The sequence below is a fragment of the Hippichthys cyanospilos genome, chromosome 6 (assembly GCF_059441005.1).
Source record: "Hippichthys cyanospilos isolate Australia breed blue-spotted pipefish chromosome 6, RoL_Hcya_1.0, whole genome shotgun sequence".
NCBI classification, from domain to species: Eukaryota; Metazoa; Chordata; class Actinopteri; order Syngnathiformes; family Syngnathidae; genus Hippichthys; species Hippichthys cyanospilos.
The window spans coordinates 17,231,888-17,250,459 of record NC_142374.1 but is presented as its reverse complement, the minus strand read 5'-3'; the positions used below and the strand labels follow the sequence as shown (position 1 = coordinate 17,250,459).

Genomic DNA, 18,572 nt, shown 5'->3' with positions numbered 1-18,572 from the left:
GATAGATAGATAGATAGATAGATAGTTTTTTTTAATTTATGGGGATCAAAATGTAAAACGTCACCTACGACTTCTTGTTAAAGCCACTAAACTAATCCAATAAACCAACTAAGATGGTTGTTCTGCTTTAGCAAGAAAAGATCAGGAGTGAAAATTATTCTAATGCGCTGGTATTCTACATTATTAAAAACCATTTCACAGTTTTGAACAATTCTTTGTATAGTCAACAATCTTTATTGTATAAAACAAGTACAAACGGATGAACATTCAATCACATTTCGCTACAGGTCAATAAAAGCATACAGCAATGGAAGGCTCTCAAAATGACACAGCAAAGTGGAAAAGCTCTTCATTACTTGGAATATCTGGACATTTTAGCAGCATATGTCTCTGCATTTTTGCAGGCTACGGAACGGCACAAAATGTGCAGTGTGCAAAAAAAAAAGACATCTTCCGTACAGAGTGCGCATACAGTAGTACATTGCAATACATCCTCGAGAAGCCGATGCATAGTGTGTAAAAAAAAAAAAATAAATAACCAGCACAAACCAGCATGTATTGTCTGGCAATGTCTGTCTTGCACTCAACTTTGTCATACTACTGCACATACTGCAATGGCATTATTATTTTTTTAAATAATAGATACTACAGCACACACAAATAGGCCCAGGTTCAAATGGCATACTGCTTTGACTGCTTCTTCAGGCTCATTGACCTTTCACTTTGGGAAATCGCATGAGTTGCTCTGTTGTTTAGGAGTCTGCATTCATGAAGAATATCTGCAGGGGAAAAATAGAAGAAAATTGGCTTTTTATTGATTGCACATAAATAGTTGGGTATCTGGAGTGTCTACCCACCCATCAAGTCAAGACAAGGAGTAAATACTTTAATTGTATGTAGTTACCTATGCAACCATTTTCTTTCTTTCAACAGAGGAACTCTTACCATTAAACTGCTTGTAAGCTTCTTCAACAATGGCGTTGTTGGATCTTTTTATTTCCCAGTAAGTATCCTCCACCCATGGCTTGCAATCCTGACGTTCAACAAGTTGTCCATTCTTGTATAGACCGGCTTGACATTCCAAGTAGAAAGTACACATGGCATTTAAATTGGAATGACTTAATTTAAACAAAGAGAAAATCATCTTTGAAATTACTGTAAAGGAAAATCTGACCAGTCAAATGCAGTTTTATGTTGGATGGCAGTTATACCTTTAATGGTGTCATCAATGTCTTTGCATAGCTGGTACAAGTCGCTCCCACGTCCAATGACTCTCTCACCTACAGTTAACAACGCACGTAAGATTTGCACTGCTATATGATATAAAAATATAGATATACAGTAGAAAGTTCTTACCATCTAGCACCTTAACAGTGGAGAACATCTCAAGAACTAAGGTTCTGTACGACGCGTTTCTGCACACTAGAAAAAGATATTGCATGAGTATATTCAGTTTTTTAAATTTATTTGCTTGCAGAGAACGTTATTTGAATTTACCAGGATTTGAATAATTGTAGGTGTTGTCGTTGAGACGAATACTTTCAAGTTTTCTTAAAGACTGAAGGCAGAGAAGATTATCTATACTGTTGTGGAAGAAAACAGTCCACAAATTGATTTGACATGCCCTCATGCAAATACTAAACAGTACAAAAGAGTAGAACACAAACGCCTCTTGGGGGCGCCACAAAATAGAGGGAAAAAAACAAGCTCCTGTTATATCGCATTTTAAAATAAAATAAAAAACTACCATACATAGAAATGTAAAACATTGTCCATTTAATATTACTAAAAAATACAATGCCAAATACAATATTTTCAACGGGGGATAATAATTCACCGGCATACCTTGATATGTTATTACCAGCAAGGTTTAAATTCTGTAGATTGTCACAACTGTGCAGAGGTTCTGGGAACATATTGACATAGACAGTCTTTTTTTAAATAAGGTGACATCACAAAAGTCTAACAAATTAACAGCCCAACTATTTCCCAAAGGAAATCAATGTAACTTAATTTGTCTGCTGTAGTCTGTCAATAGTCAAATTATCCTTGTGATAGAAACTTAATTAAATGTATCTGCAATAATTTCAATCACCTGGTAATATTTTAATGCATTTCAAAATAGACTATCAGGGCAAAATAAAAGATGTTGACAAATCGTATGACTAATTTACCCCATGAGTGTAAAATAAAATAATCACTGGGAATTTAGCAGTATCGTGGTCTGAAGGAGCCAGACAATTTTTAGTCCCTGTTCCTTTAACCAAAGCATTAAAACATAACAGTAAAATACAGTGAGGAGCTATGTTCTACTGTAATGTGCGATATGTAGCATATGTTGACTTATTGTTTGACATCTGCAATTTTTTTGTATGACTCTTAAATCACATTTATGCCAAAATATTTCAAATTCCAAATTTTCCAAACTTTAAAGCGCTGTAGGTCTGTTAGTTGATACACTGGAGAATAAAAGAAACTCCAGTTTACTTACCTAAATTGGAAATCCTATTAGCAGACAAATTGAGAACAGAAAGCAGCCGAAGAGATGACAATGGAGCTAAATTAACTATATTATTTCCAGAGAGGTCCAGTCTCTCCAAATTCATACACTCCCCTATGCAGCCAAGATCATGTATTCCTGTCAAGACACGAAACAAATCATCAACCACGAGGTACTAAACATGCAAATTCAAAGCTAGAAATATAATGTAGTCTCACCCAGACCCCTGAATTTCAGGAACAGTATGGACTCCAAATCAAACTCTCCCGAGTGAGATTTGAGCAGCACGGCGGTGATCTTCTCCAATTCTCCCTCTGAGAGAAACAAACAGGAGACTGCAGCACAGCATCCACATGCACATCCCTTGAGTCAGCACGGCAGGATGAGAACGCTGCAAGCACTGAGTGTCCACTCAACTTAAAGAGTGGGCGAGTGGAGAACTCAAGCATTGGTCTGTAAATAGCATACTTCTCCCGAATTAGCCTCTGTATGAATTTCATCTGGCACTATTCTTTAGTTCATATTTTGCATTAAAAAAAAAGGGTTTACAATAGGTTTACAGGGTATTGTATGACTCAAGAGTGGACTAAACTCCATTTAGGTCGAAATCCAGGGCTCTTCCTCCACATGATTATTTTATGACCCCTCGCTTGAAAAAAAAATCACTTTATTACTAAAAGGTTTATCTGGTTAACTGATCATAATAGTGCATATGTGATTACCTCAATTTTCAATGTCTTCACCAAGCATCAGTTAGATGCCGATAATTATGTGAAATGTGACCGAATGTGACAAATAATGTCATCTCATCTACGCAAAATGTTATAGTTCCGTGAATAGGTGTTGATCGTTCGAACCCTGATATAAAGTATTTAGCATTTAGCCTAATGGCAAGCAGTCATTAAGTGCTAGCATATTTAAGCAGCTAAGGCTAAGTGGGGTGTAATTACGAGGAAACGGCTGCCCGCTTGCCTGCCTCGGAGACTCTGATTCACGCGGACGCAGAGTGGGAGGGTTATTAAATCAAAAATGGTAATTGCTGCTCTGACGAGAACACGTACACAAATGTTATGTAACGTACCGGGTAGGTAGCTTCCACTAGCCACTAATGCACTAGCGGCTAGCATGGCTGCGTAGCAACAAGCTACGCTGCAACTTACCTTGCTCTTTATTATGATCTCGCTTTGAGTCCATCCTGGCTAACTTTACCGATTAAAAAGTTACTTGTGCTGATAAAGAATGAACGAGTTAATGGGAGCGGAGAGCTGACAAATTTAGTATTTTGGAGGGAGAGCGTGAAATTGGCATGTGTCCTACAGTGTAGTTAGGATTAGTGTTGGGCTGCAATGGACGCAGGTGAATGGTGCGGTAGCCTGGGGACCTTTTGTGTATCGTTACTGACAAGCCGGCGTTAGAGAAGCTCCATCGGGCTAAGTGGCATTGATGGGGGTCGCTGATACGTGTAGACGAGTTGCTTTGTGTGCAACAAGTTCAATCACAACTGCAACAGATAGTTACACGGGTTCCTCGGTTTACGACGGGAACGCAAATCGCCAAGGTGTCGTAAATCAGAACGCGACGTAGTCTCAGTTAGCTACGCTAATAGTCTCAAACCTTCTACACCAAAGAAGCGCCACCTCAGAAATAGTTTTTCCTCGTTTTGTTGAGTAACATTTTTGATATGCAAACACGTTCGAACGTACTAGTTAGCAAAATGCTAAAAAGGTACTTTTATTTTTCTATAATGCCTCAGGGTATCATCTTGCTCATGTTCATACCTGGTGGGTCAACAAAATGCATGAAACACATATTCATAATAAACATGTTTGGATGGATAGTTAAAAAAAGAACATGTTGGAAGAATGTAGACCAAATGCCGCAAAATAGATGTTTTTTTGTTGTTTTTTTACATGCACATGCACAAGTTAATACCTAGTGTAATTATGGGGGAATTCTGCGTTTTTATCCCACTAATCATCTTGTCAATCGTAAATGATTACTCTGCATTGGCAGTTCCACACATTACTCCCCATTTTCCAAATTTAATTTTAAAATGTAGTAAAGTAGTAGGCCTATGTGTTGATAAATATGAGGCAGAGATTTTAATCTCATAAATGGTTGTTATTGTAACCCACTGTAACATTTTGTACAGAAAATTACTGGTGCACTTAAATATTGACTTGTTTCATTGAGCATACAAACACATGCCAAGTTTTAAGATCAAAATAGAAAAGAATTAAAGTATTATAATGCATTTCAGAAAATCTCCTTCCTGCGACTTGAAGAAGTACACTGGAATGTTGCCGGAATATGAATGCCTTCTTGCAAATTTGATGCAAATCAGTGTACCCTCACATCACAGCCTTCCCTGAAATGTGCTAATCTGACATTACAAACCATTGCCTCAGCCCACCGAGACACACTAAAGACTGTAAAAATTAACTGTAGGCTGTATTTAGTGGATATAAAATGCAATCTTCTGTTTTGTTCATACAAACAAAATCCTATAACACATAAACAGAGGAGAACAGATTTTTACTAGAGTCTTTGTCACAATCATTGGACCATCATGAACTATACACAATACATAGGTTCATAGGTTATAACCGAGATCAAGCCTATTAGAGTCATTTGTGTCCACTGTTGTGTCCATTTAGTGTCAGGAAGACAGAAAATTTAATGGCATCCCATGCACATGCTGTAAAGACGTATAGTGCTGTACTTTTCAATAGTTTGTCTCATAGATGGCACAGTTCTTACTGTTTCATTCTATTTCCGATCTTTGATGGATGTGTAAGCATGCCGGTGAATAAAACTGCCAAATACCAAACATGAAACATCCTTGGAAAGGCTAGGACGGGACTTAGTAATGAAGCTCCAAAGACGATACAGGCTAAAACCAAATGTCCACTATAGAGACATAATTTAATAAGATGGGTCTCAGGGTTAAGGCGATGGATAACACATAAAACAATGAAATAACTTCAATGATGTGCAAAGAATGTCTTGTATAAATTTATAGCTTTGGTGTTCCCCCCATTTGATTTGATTTATTGTCGACTTATAGATATAAAGTATTGAGTAACCTGGACAGTATGTACACTCCTAAAATCTCCCTATTTGTCTCATTTGCATTTTCGACTATGCCAAATCAGTGCTGATTTCACATTTACTGAAATCAAGGTCCAATTTTGCAATGATGAGTTTTTAAAAAGCAATGCATAAAACCATTAACATATTTGCGTGTCTCTGGTTCACACATAACACGTTCCTCGTGAAATCGTTATTTTCAGTATTTTACTTACTCAGAATTGACAATTAACGAACTTAAATAAACACACATTTACCTGTATGCATGGTTTACACATTCATACACCCAGTGAATACAAAATAAATCCAATCACATTTTTAATCCCAGCAGTGAGTAATTGCTTCAGGAAAACCAGCAGTATCAGGGCTGACATAAATCCACATTGTAGCCCAGTAATTAAGACAGCTCTCACCGGCGAATCATAAGTCACCACCGTTTGATTATTTATTTATCTGACATCCCATTGGCTCAAGCGGATTCTGGTGGGCAGCCAAGCCGACGCAGAAGCAGCCTGCAGACCTTGTAACCACACTGGTTTGCCACTGCACACACTCATCTTTTGCTCTTTATTTCTCATTCTTTTTTTTTCCTTCAATGCAGCTTCAACATTTTGCCGCCATGGCTCACATCGCCACGGACACTGATGACACTTCATAGGAGCGAGACACTGCAGCACTGTGGACTCACCCTGCGACGGAGACGGTCACTCCACGGCCCCTAAATGTATTGGACTGTGCAAAGGCTGGGGTCCCTCAGTGTTGTGAATGCATATAAGCAACAAATGACTTGATAAACATGGGAAACAAGCAGACTATTTTTACAGACGAGCAACTTGATGCCTACCAGGTGAGTGAGCACATGCTTTCCTTTGTTACTATTCAGTTACAAGTAAGGATGCAAAGAGTACATCTATGTCCTGTATTGCTGTAGATCCCTTGAAGTAAATGGGAAAACCATTTAAATAAGCCTGTAATTTTCAGTCTTATCGCTGCCAGCGCAGGGAAAATTTATCTTGGACGTATATAGCCGTGGATGGCAGTGAATGAGTTAAAAAGTTGGGTTAGGCTCATGATTTACTGTGTGAATGATTTAAACCGCTTCCACGATGGACAGTTTTGATTTCTCCGCTATGTGTGAAGGTGTCGGCCATTAAAGAGCAGTTTAGTCCAACAGAACGGCGAATCGTCCTCAATAATCAAACACGTGCGTCTTAATAATTGATGCACAACCAGCGTGATATACTGTGAAACTCTACTCTCTGGAGACAGTTTGGTCCTCAAGAGCTTCTCTGGTTACGCCTGCTACCTTTTAAAGGCTCTCTGTGGCAGCCAGCCAAGTATGATTCAAGTTTAATTACAATATTAGCACATGGAATGGAACTCATGGGTTCATATAAGTAAATATATTAAGAATGGACAAGTACCTATCAGCACCGATACCACGTATCCCTTTAAAGTTTAAAGGGATAGTGTGTAAGATTTAGATCATTTTTCATTACGGACAGCAGGAGGTGCTGCAGGTGCTGCATTTAGCATTGTCCGCAGCTAAAACAAACATGACCGCCTCCGGAGAAGTGCCACCCCCCATGTAACAGAATTTATTGATAACTAGACCTATGATTATATTTAAAACATACTGTTGGTCAATAAGAACACATTCATTTGCAAGTTTTTGACATTTACGATCATTTAATTGATTCAATTTTAATGAAAAAAAAGGTCTAAATCTTACACACTGTCCCTTTAAATTGTTAACATTACATAACTTAATGTAACATTAATTTGCAGAAAAATGCTGTATTGAATTTTGTAGGTACTTCTTTTTATCTGCTGTTTTAAGGAAGTTGCATGTAATAAGTGCACTAATGGCGTTTTTACTTGGTATTTGTGACTTTTCAAGAATTGAGTAGTCATACTGGTATCCGTCTGTATAAAAAAGGGACCCCTCGCAAGCTTTTAGCTAGCAGCGAAATTGTTGTATAGATGCTGCTCAGAAAGTAAAATGTTAGGTTTTTTTTTTTAGTTTTTTCAGGAGTAGCGACTCCCTCCGAAATAGCAAAATAGTTTGTGCTGTAGAAAATCAAGAGCCCGTCGTCGTGATATTCTTCTGGAAAGAACTTCAAAATCAAAGCGTTGCAAGGTGTTCATGTCCATACATTTATTTGCTATGGTAAGACTTATTTTGAAGATTCGGCTGGCCTTTTAATTGCGTCCAGCGACATGTTTTACTGTCATGCACTGCCACACAAAGAGGCCCCAAAAGGTCTCAATAGGTTTCCAGCGGATGTACACACAGACTCCACGCTCCACTGATGGCTATATAAAGCAAAGATCCTTTTTACCTGGCCCGGCAGTGAATGAGTTCCTTAGACTGCCCACAGGACTAGCTGCAGCTTTGCCGCTCACGTTCACAGCTCAGACAGACAGAACCCATTCAAGGGAAATGTACCGTAAATTAAGGCGCCGGTCGTTACGGCTGTTAAACAACGTTACACGATGCATTTGCTGAGCACACCTGCGTGGTCATGTGGGCCGATACAGAAAATGTCAGATCATGTTCCATCATCCTCATTGTTGCATGTGTGAAAACATAAACTGTGAAGTCATTTCTGAGAAAGTTGACACCTTGATTTGAATTTCCTGGACTGGCGGGCCTTCGGGGAAATCAAGGGTTGCTTTGCTTTGGGTTCAGTGAGTTTTTTTTTGGAACGGTGTGGCTTGGTATTGTGTGTGATTAACATTTTGTGATTATTATTTGCATTGCAGGATTGTACGTTTTTCACTCGCAAGGAAATCTTGCGGTAAGTAAAGATATTTGTTTGATTTAAATGCATTGCCGTACAGGTATAAATGAGCTCAGTTATAAACTGTCGAGTATGACAGCGAAGGTCTAGAATGTTCTACCCCTGTGTTGCTGATAGCCGTAAATTAGAGAAAATGCATCTTGTAATAAATGTACTGAAGTGGGCGGATAATGCTCATGAGTCAGCATGTGGAAGATTAATTTAAAACGTGAATTCATCCTGTCAGAAGTGATGCTGGCATAATTAAACATTCTTTATCATCTTAGCGGTTCTCAACATTTTTTCAATGACGTATCGACTATGATTTTTTTTTTTTTTTTTATCTGATAAGTAGTATCTTTTAACCAGCATAAAGCATTTTTAAATGAGAAAAGGAGACATAAACTTTTAGAGATTCACTCAACTTTGGAACTAAATGAGTGGTGGTATTTGTAGTCATATTTTATTTAGAAACTCCAGAAGATCGTGTAATGTCATCTGCTTCATTTCTGTTGGAAAACTGTGTCACTAATTACAATACACAGATGCATAAAACAAAATGCTAATAAAATAACAGAACATTTTGCACAGGTGTCACTATAACACAAGTTACCATTAAGTTGTTTCACGGTCTACTTCACTTGCTCTTAATTTGAAAAGAAAATTGAATTACTCCTGTCAAGGCATTTAAAGGGGCAGTATTATGGGAGTTCAAGTTTGTGGAGAATTTAAAAAGGTACGATGATCATTTCTCACCCTAAAACACCCTAAACATTGATGCATTTCTAAGCATTCCTTGCTTATTGTGCAGTCTCAGTACTGGCTCCACCTGAGCAGATAAACATGACTTGCGAGAGGCCTGATGATAACTGCAAGCACTCGTACCACCAGTGCAGGAGTAAATACACACCCACCTTATCCACGTCTTTTAGTTTCATTTTGGTTGAAGAGGACAGTACTTGCACTAGCTGGGCCAAGTTTACAGCAGTGTTTCATTTATTAGTTTCAATGTTTTACCGCAAGAAAAATGCTAAAGTGACGAAAATGTGTGTTTGTGAGCACACAGCCGGTGTATCAGTAGTAAATAACTCACCCGCAGGCGGAAGTGTTGTAATGAATATGACTACATACTGGTTTTCCATGGACTAATTTGATAGTAGGAATGGCTCTCAGTGAGTGCGGCCTCTTGACACTATTTTGCATTTTAATGGCAGTAAAAATGCTTGTTTTGGCTCCTTCTTTCACTCTGCTGCTGTAGTCTCCAGCACTCCTCAACCTTTGTCAGGATAAGCAGTCAAGATGATGGATGGATAGATGTTTTGTGACTGGGGGGCATTGAACATTGTCATTAAAAGGTGCGTTAGTTAACAAATGGTGTGGTTAACAAATCTGTCTTTATCACAGTTTGGGGGTCTGGGTTCGAATTTATGGTCTGGTTTTCTTTGCTTAAGCCTTCTACCTTTTAAAGGAACCCAGTAGTATCCAGTCAAATCAGTCCAAACCTCTAGAAACATCGCATTTTATGTTCATTCAATTTTCCACAACCGTGAATATGCCAAGATATAATCCACAACCGTTTGCCTGTGAGGCAGACATGCCAACTACTATTCCAGCGCGCTGGCAGAATTGCCAGCATTTCTGTCTTAAAATGACCTGAATTAGTGTAAAGACATCATCTTCCTCCGCGATACTGAATTGACTTTCATTCCAAGGCCAGCATCAGGCCGGGGACAATCAGCTGAGGGCGCAACGGGGTCCCGCGTTTTATGACCTTCATAAAACACTCCTCGTTGTGCCCACAGTTGCAACGGTTACAGCTCGGGCATGTTAGAGTGAAGAAACAAGATATCACTGATTGTTATAAGGTCGCTGCGTTCAACCCTTTGGACGTATGCTATAACCTCTACAAGGTATAGCTCATGCCCATGTTTCATTCTTATCAAACTCTGGTTAAATTGGGGGAATCAAGTTTCGAGGTGGTAAATCTAGCACTGGTAATAAAGCAAGGTTGGCTGCAATCGGTTTTGCCGGTCAGCCTACAATTTCGTCATATTTTGTCCTGTGGGAAACAAGAAAATGACTCAAAAATGAAAAAAATACTGCACAAGGGTTAGGTAACATTTTAGCAATGCTACTTCTATAAGTTTGCAATGTTATGTCTGAACTAAACATATACCCCCTCCTTTTTAGGTTGCATGCTCGATACCATGAACTGGCCCCTCATCTTGTACCAATGGACTACACGAAAGATCCTGATTGTAAACTACCTTTAGCCTTGATAGTCAACATGCCAGAGTTGAAGGTAAAATATTCTCTTTCAAAAATCAAAATGCATTTGTCTCAGTCCTGTGTTGTAAGTGAAAAGATCTCATCCCTTTTGAGTACAGTATATATTTTAATAACGTTACTCTAAATGGATGGGAACAAATGTGTCAGCGGTCGCTCACAAAAGCAGACAACCAATCGATATTTATGCTTTTCAGGAAGCGGAATTGATTTTTAATCATCACGCTTACACATCTGAGTGTATGACTAACCACATTGGCTGAGCTCATGGAAGTTAATGTGCCATGAAATGCTCCATTCCAGCACCGATGCCTCTATTTTATTTTATTTTTTTGACATGCCGGCCATTTGGAAGGCACACTAATGGGATTATTACATAACATCGCAGTCATACTGACAGAAAAAAACCCCAAATACTGATGTACGGAATCTGCAGAGAGAATTACACAAATGTGTTGTTGCTCTACCTATGATTGTTCTAAATGGGCTGAACTGCAGGCGTGTATTTGTTTGCCATAACATTAATTCCTATAAATGTTGTTATTACCTTCCTCTGAAGGAAAATCCATTCCGTAACAGGATTGTTGAGTCTTTCTCAGAGGACGGGATGGGGAATCTCAGCTTCAATGAATTTGTGGATATGTTCTCAGTCCTCAGTGAAATGGCACCGCGGGAACTGAAGGCCATATATGCCTTCAAAATATACGGTAAAGACTCGTTTCTCAAATTCCTGTCGAATCAGTCCAAGGTTGTAAATACCCGTTGCTTGCAGATTTCAATGTGGATAATTACCTTTGCAAAGAGGACTTGGAAAAAACTCTGAACAAGTTGACAAAGGAGGAGTTGACTCCAGAGGAGGTGCAGCTGGTGTGTGAGAAGGCCATTGAAGAGGCGGATTTGGATGGAGACAATAAACTCTCCTTTGCGGATTTTGAGAATATGATTTCAAGGGCTCCTGATTTCTTAAGGTAATTATTTCTACATTGCCAAATACTTCACTTTGTGTTCGCTAATATTGATTTTCTTACATATTACAGTTTGAAGTAACAAGAAAATAATCGAAAAATTTTACTGTGTGCTGTGCCTCGTGAATTTGAAAAAGTGTTTTTTTCATTGTGATGGAAATCAAAATAAGTTTTTTTTAAAAAAACAATCTGATTCATCTATTAGTTGACAAAATAATTGGCAGAATAATTGATTATTGAAATAATTGTTATTTGCAGCCCTACCACTACTGCTTTTATTATTATTATTATTCATCTCATTATTTTTTGACCGTGTCAGTCATCAAACAACTAAACAGTCACACCTTAAAAGGGGAAAATTGATTTTATGTCTTGAAAAAAAATGCAGTAGGATGTGTCTCAAATAATATGTGATTACATAAAATACTAGTTTAAAGAAAATGCTTCACCTAAGGACAATTTAGTATGTCCAATTCACCTTCCAATGCATGATTTTGAAATGCGGGAGGAAGCCGGAGTGCCCGGAGAGAACCCACGCGGGCTCGGGGAGAAAATGCAAACTCCACACGGAAAGGCCGGGGCCAGGTGGATTTTAATTGGGTCCTTTGAACTGTGAGGCAGAAGTGCTATTCACTGCGCCACTCAGCCACCCACGCAAATATCAGAAAAAAATACAAAAACATCGGCCTAATTCATGGTCATATGTCGCTTTATTTGCTCTCTAATGCAATGACAGGAAATGACCGGGCACAGATTCCTTTTAATCCAATTACTTGACAGCCTTTCAATGAGGCTACTGTTCCTCTGTTAATCACAGATGTGCTTTTACTCATTTATGAAGGGCTGATTATGTTTTGTCCTCCCACGAATCTCGAGCATGTATCCTTTGAGTGACAGTCTTCCCTTTTGCACCTTGCTTAGTACTTTCCACATACGAATCTGAGAGGGCTCCACGGTAAAGATGAGCACAGTGCCTGTCTGCGACTTCAATTCATCCCGTCCGTCCTCTCCCACATACGAGTACAAAACACTGGATGGAGTGGAATTCTCAGGATGCTGGATGTCTTAAAAGATGAACCCATTTGATTACACTTGTTCAATCACCACCAACGAAAGGGCTGGTCCTGGGTTGGAGTCCTTGCAGAGCTAATAAAACCAGACTGGCGAGAACCTCACTATGGATTTTGGGCTTTATGGCACATCCAATAATGCATAAAAATGTTAATCTACCTATTGTATATTATTGCACATGTCATACACCCACTCCCAGTCTTCCTAGATATTCCATATCTATTGAATGACTGTTTAGCATATCACTGAGGGCATAAATGAGCTATATGCACTATTTGTAAATGCATGGTAAACTTCTGGCTCTCTTGCGGCGTATCGCTTATTTAAAGTTATGGTTATGCTCGTGGAACTGTAACATAATGACAATCATTTTAATTTTCCCCAGCTGATTGAAGGGCTAGCTTCCATATTCTGCCTTGGCCATCATCATGTGGTGTTCCTTACAGCCCATTTTTGAATGGACATTTTTCAAGTTTTACATGGATTGCATTACTTTGAAATAAATGTCTTCTCTGTGGGGTTTGACTGTGTTTTTTGTGTCAATAAAGGAGGACAATAAAGATCAGCGGGGGATGGAACCTGCACATTCTTTATCATAACTGTAAGCACAATGTGGTGATTAAAAAAAAGCCGCTGCCTCAGCAGTCACATGCATGAGTACATCTTGCACTCATTTGAGCAGGAACAACCCCCTCCCCAAACTGGTGCGTTTTTTCTTGTGCACAGATGCACTGAGCAACACAGGTTGTTGTTATCTGTATGCCACGAATGCTGCAGAATGTTCTTGCCCCGCATCTGCCATTAAGATATAGTGTCATCCTCAGGGCAGGTGCCGAGATAGCAAAATAAAAGCTGACCTGGATAATTGGTGCTGAGTCTGGCAGATAAAGGTCAGCTACAGTGTGGAAATTGGGACACTTGTGCCACTGTGTAATATAAGTGCATTCATGTATATACAGACAAATCTGGCTTTAGATATCTGTTTTAGATGGGGGCACAATATTGAGTACATCTTAACAGTCTATTTATTTGGAATCGACCCATTGATGGGACAGCTGATTATTGCTGTTCAAACGTTGACCAAAATAATCATACAAATTTCTGATTGTTTTAGCTTTTTATGACTGTACTTTTTATGTTTTTTTTAATCAATGTACTAGGGCTCCACGACTATAGCCAAAATAATAATCACAATTATTTGGGGTCTTTGAAATCACGATTATTAATCATGTTTGGTCAAACAGAACCAAGAACCATATTTATATTCAATATTTTCAATTTTTTGCCTATTAGATTTTTTAAAATGGGTCTCAATTAGCAGCTAGCTTACAAATCAGGTAATAAACTCAATACCATTTCACACTGGTAAATAATATATTAGGGTGAGAAAAGCAGAGGCTTTTGTCATGTAAACATGTGAGAAATTTTGCCCCCTGGTGGTACGATGACAAAGTGCTTGATTTGACATGTACGGTAGTTGGCTTTTTAAATGTTAAAATCGCAGAGGATCAGCTTAATTAATCGTGCCAGCCAATATTGCGATTAAAATTCGATTAACTGTGCAGCTCTTCAATGTACTGCACTATTACAATTTGAAATACAGCAGTTCTTACAAGTAACACTGGTGTCATTAGTTATTACACATAAATCCATACTGTATCCTCGTATCCTTAAATATATATCATACAAATTGTTGATAATCTCATTCTGTGGATGGTCATTCAATAAAAAAGCAAATCTTAATTTTTACAAGCAATGATTAGGTGAACAATGCAAGGGAGATGTGCAAAAAACTGACCGGGATGTCACGACTTTTAAAACAACCTCAAGTCACAGTTTATTTAAAAAAAAAAAAAATAGGACTGTCAGAGCGTAAAATTATAAAATACATAGTGCAACATAAATGAAACGGAAATATAATTAATATTTGGAAAAACAAAACCATTGTGGAGGTGGGATTTGCTGTTAAACTGCTCTACTTACCGCATAGCAAATGACTGAGCTCCCTCCACAGACTCATACGTGTTGTTAAAAATCTCAAATTTTTTTTCACTGCCAGGGATGATCTCGTAGATTTCATCATGAGAAACGCGGTCACCAAAGGCTTCATTGTCTACCTCCACATACACTGGGTTACTATCACGATGCCATGCGTGTGATGTGGTTTCTACGCATGCAGTGTGAGGGCTAGCAGGCCTGCCAGCCAGGAAATAGACAGCACCATTCTTAAGGCAGTCAGTGCTGTGGCTGCTTTGTGGTTTTCTACAGGGGGTTATCTCTGGTGTTTGTCCCTTTTTGGTTTTTGGTGAAAGTCTTTGTCCAGAAGTGAGATCTGCAAAGCCAAGCAAAGAGTACTCGGGCGCAGACACAGGACGCCACTTTCTGGGGTTCTGGTCCAGTGTGGTGCAACGTTCATCTCTTCTTGAGGTAGCGGCAGGTGGGCAGTCTTTTCGCATGTGTTGCTGGCTTGCGTGAAGGTCTCTGGTTGGTTTCTTTCGAACCTGAGTGTACAGCGCTTGGTTGGGGTTACAGGGTGGACCACTTTCTATGTGTCTGCCCCTCCTTGGCACTGGTGGCGCCTCCTGTTTTGGATAATACAGTATATTATTAAAGTACAGGAGAGCAATTCTGTCTTTTCTCAGTGACATGTGTGTACTCATGGTTGACAATGAGGCACTCTAAGCGACCACACCAACAGAGCTGTCTTTTTTATGATTATTTTGAATTGGTGATGGGATTAAGAGGGTTTTTTTTTTCAGAAGTGGGATTGCTCCACACGTAAGATGTCCGCCAACCCAAAATGTTTTATTTAGACTGTCTGACTGCGACTATGAAAAATCACATCTTAACCCATCCCTGGACTGTGGCCACATATCAGAATTTCCTTTCAGTACTATACATTTATTCTAGTGATAACCATGACTTACCTTCGATGTTCTTTTGTTTTTTGGAAGTAAAAGTGGCTGCTCAGAGGTTCTTTCCATTTTCTTCTTTGGTTCGTCTTGCATCACATGCTGAATCACATCATACAACCTGTCGACTGGTGCCTGCTGAATGAATCCCCCCCAAATTATTAAGTGTGATTTTTTTTTTCCCCAAACACTTTCATTGCCTCATAAATAAAAAATTGCATTGAAATCAGAGATGTTACAAATGATTCACCTGCCAAAAGCCCTGATAAAAGTATCTTTTTTTTGGCATACATACAGTATATACTATCTATATACATTAATGTATACTGTCTAAGAATTTTTTTTTTTTAAAAACTTTTCATAATGGGGACCATTTATCGTCCCTTGGGATGATAGTGTGCGTTTTTTTGAAAACGCTGTCATTGCACCTAAAATAAAAATGCATTAAAATTTGACATTCTGAATTATTAACCTGTCAAAACCTCACTTACAGTAATATAACTATCACTCTTATTCCTTTTGGCAACTTTTTTTGGGGAAAATAATACATATTTTTTGTTAGCGCCTACAAAAAACAAAAAAAAAGGTTTTGACAAATGCAACATGAAAACATTAAAAAAGCTGAAAGAAACAAGAAATAAAATACTTCGTCCCTTAGCGTCTTTAGCTGAGGTTAAGTTGATTTATCTCTGACCTCAAAGCACGATGACGTGAGACATTCTCCAAATGGCTCTATGGGGCTCATCTTGTAGTGCTCGATTAGTTCAGAGACCGTGCCGTGTCCCTCGGCGGCTCCGCATACAACAAAGTGCCCCGTGTCCCTTTGGTTTATCACAAAGTGTCGACAGCGATCGCGGCCTCTGTAATAGTGGTAACATGTTGACTGAAGCCTCAACACAGCATGTTCACGTTACATGTAAAGTAATCCGGCGTTTAATTAGCTTTAAACATTGACATTAAGAAAATGTCTTTAAAGATACTAGTCTAGGGGAACAAGTGGAGTTACGTGAAACCGCTTCAGGTACCAGCAAAGCATTGTCATTTGCAATGCAATTTTCTAAAACAGATGTTACGCGAGCGTTCTTCTGGTAAAAGAAATTGCTCAAACTTCATAAAACTGTCTGATTGTGGCTTTATCTGATAATCTGTCAAGCGTGGTAATTTCCAGAAAGATTTGTAAAAAAAAAAAAAATCTTCATTTCCAGCATGCTCACCTATACGAGAGAACATATCCGATGGCTTTGTCACTGACACGGATGAGAAAACAACCTTGTTCTTTTTCATTGAGGATTTCTTCTGCATCCCTTTGGGAAGAGAACCAAAAAAAAAAAAAATCAGTCCTAATCATGGTTCTTAAATCACCTCCCTAGTTTGCAATTGTAATGTTTGTTTGGCTAAATAGTGATTGTAAAATGTGTGGCTTCCATCAGCTCTAGCACATTTACTACTGATGACGATGATAGACGTCAAAACTCAATTTTTACCCGCTAGCCATATAAGTAAAAAATCTGTAAGTGGAGAGGTAAACTGCACGTCTGACTGCTCCTTAATCAACCGTAAGACACATAAAGGGACAGAAAATTGCTTCAATGTTCTATGTCACTAAAAATATAGCCGCAGTTCAAATAAATGGAAAAAAAATGCATTTTAAGTGACAGACAAAACTCAAAGTTACACAAATTTCTAAAATTGTAATCTCGTCTGAGGACTTACTCTCTGGTGATAAAACCCACAAACCAATTGGGAAAGCAGCCATCTTGAGCCGTGTGCGACACTTGAGTCTCGAGAAACCATTTTGAAGACAATTCAATGAGTTTCCGATGGCAAAGTCTTTGTGATGCTGGTTCAGTGTTCTGCGGAGTCACACAGACAAGCAACATGTAAAAACGTTCTGTATTTTGCACTGAACTATCTGCTTTTTCTTGAAAGACTTTAAAGTTATGACACTGTGTTGTATTATTTTTAATCCCTTGAGGCGACTTTTGGAGCTTGTTCCAACCTTGAGGCAAAACCTCCAGCAGGTTCTCAGGGACCGTAACCATGCAAAACGGCAGTAACTGGCTCGACTGTCTCTCTCTCCGTCAATTCCTAGAACACACAATAATAAACATCCGTAATTAGAGTTTAATCAGAAAACATTTTCTGGCCCAAATGGAATACATACTGTACCTTTCCCTAGTTTTAGCTTTGAGCGATTTGAATGCGATGTCATCTCAGCAAGTTCAGTATAGTACAACCTGACAAGCTTTAATCAGGAGTGCGGTGACAGTGTGTGACATTTGTATATCGTATTTTTCCATACCGCTGCAAAGGTGTTGCAGATTCCCCTCATTTGCATCACAAATAGACACAGAGCATCGTGCCTGGTGAGAAAATGAAGTAAGCGAGATAGTCTGTGGTTTTTGCACAGACGTAAGACAGTTAGTGGGTGGAGAGGTTTGGCCTCAACGTTGACTTTTTACTGTGGCAAACAAGACGTGTCATTACTTCATCTCTTTATGTTGGTTGAAAGACTGGAAATAATTTGTGTGGAAAAAACTAAGTTTCTTCTACTGTAAATGAAGACAAAACATTGTTTAGGAGGACAGTTGGGATTGTATGCTAATATATCTGGTTAAAAAAAAAGTCACAATGACTCACAATGGAATCATCATAACCTACTCCATCTTCAATCTTAATTTAATCAGTCTTGGAAAGTATGATCAATGTTCCAGTATTTGTACGTTATCATTCTTTTATGGTTAATATACAGTACAACACTATATCCGGTGTGTGACAAAGTACAGCATTACTACAGTAATTTGATTTTAGCATCCTATGACTGTCATGTGACTCACTCTGTGCTTTTCTTGCACTCGTTCGGTGTCACCATGAGTCCTAATTAATCATGTTATAGCTAAAAATAAAATTATTATTATAAATTTAATTTAAATAAAGTAAAACGTATTTATTATTTTTTATTATC

The 18,572-nt window shown here is 38.6% G+C and overlaps 3 protein-coding genes across 7 annotated transcripts; 1 reads left to right on the top strand and 2 right to left on the bottom strand.

Annotated features, from left to right (window-relative positions):
- Positions 1-211: 211 nt before the first annotated feature.
- On the bottom strand, positions 212-3,873 carry lrrc61 (leucine rich repeat containing 61). 3 transcript variants are annotated; one of them, XM_088418006.1, is made up of 9 exons: positions 3,661-3,873; positions 2,719-2,835; positions 2,492-2,638; positions 1,846-1,906; positions 1,498-1,583; positions 1,357-1,422; positions 1,212-1,280; positions 946-1,071; positions 212-779 (listed from the first exon to the last, which is right to left on the bottom strand). In XM_088418006.1, the coding sequence occupies exons 1-9, from the start codon at positions 3,692-3,694 to the stop codon at positions 673-675; spliced, it is 813 nt and encodes a 270-aa protein (XP_088274132.1). In that variant the 5' UTR covers positions 3,695-3,873; the 3' UTR covers positions 212-672. The 3 variants fall into 3 exon arrangements, with proteins under 3 accessions (XP_088274132.1, XP_088274134.1, XP_088274133.1); XM_088418008.1 differs by having other exon boundaries at positions 2,719-2,814; positions 3,661-3,872; XM_088418007.1 differs by lacking the exon at positions 3,661-3,873 and adding an exon at positions 3,582-3,632 and having other exon boundaries at positions 2,719-2,814.
- On the top strand, positions 3,371-13,166 carry cib2 (calcium and integrin binding family member 2). Of its 2 annotated transcripts, XM_088418010.1 has the most exons (7): positions 3,371-3,532; positions 6,192-6,437; positions 8,357-8,391; positions 10,564-10,675; positions 11,219-11,366; positions 11,432-11,627; positions 12,546-13,166. In XM_088418010.1, the coding sequence occupies exons 2-7, from the start codon at positions 6,387-6,389 to the stop codon at positions 12,565-12,567; spliced, it is 564 nt and encodes a 187-aa protein (XP_088274136.1). In that variant the 5' UTR covers positions 3,371-3,532; positions 6,192-6,386; the 3' UTR covers positions 12,568-13,166. The 2 variants fall into 2 exon arrangements, with proteins under 2 accessions (XP_088274136.1, XP_088274135.1); XM_088418009.1 differs by lacking the exon at positions 3,371-3,532 and having other exon boundaries at positions 6,078-6,437.
- Positions 13,167-14,565: 1,399 nt separating this feature from the next.
- LOC148422493 (uncharacterized) lies at positions 14,566-17,884 on the bottom strand. Of its 2 annotated transcripts, none has more exons than XM_088417470.1 (7): positions 17,777-17,884; positions 17,607-17,695; positions 17,321-17,460; positions 16,822-16,911; positions 16,302-16,467; positions 15,623-15,745; positions 14,566-15,277 (listed from the first exon to the last, which is right to left on the bottom strand). In XM_088417470.1, exons 1-7 carry the CDS (start codon positions 17,817-17,819, stop codon positions 14,675-14,677), a joined length of 1,254 nt encoding a protein of 417 aa, XP_088273596.1. In that variant the 5' UTR covers positions 17,820-17,884; the 3' UTR covers positions 14,566-14,674. The 2 variants fall into 2 exon arrangements, with proteins under 2 accessions (XP_088273596.1, XP_088273597.1); XM_088417471.1 differs by having other exon boundaries at positions 15,623-15,742.
- Between the last annotated feature and the right edge of the window lie 688 nt (positions 17,885-18,572).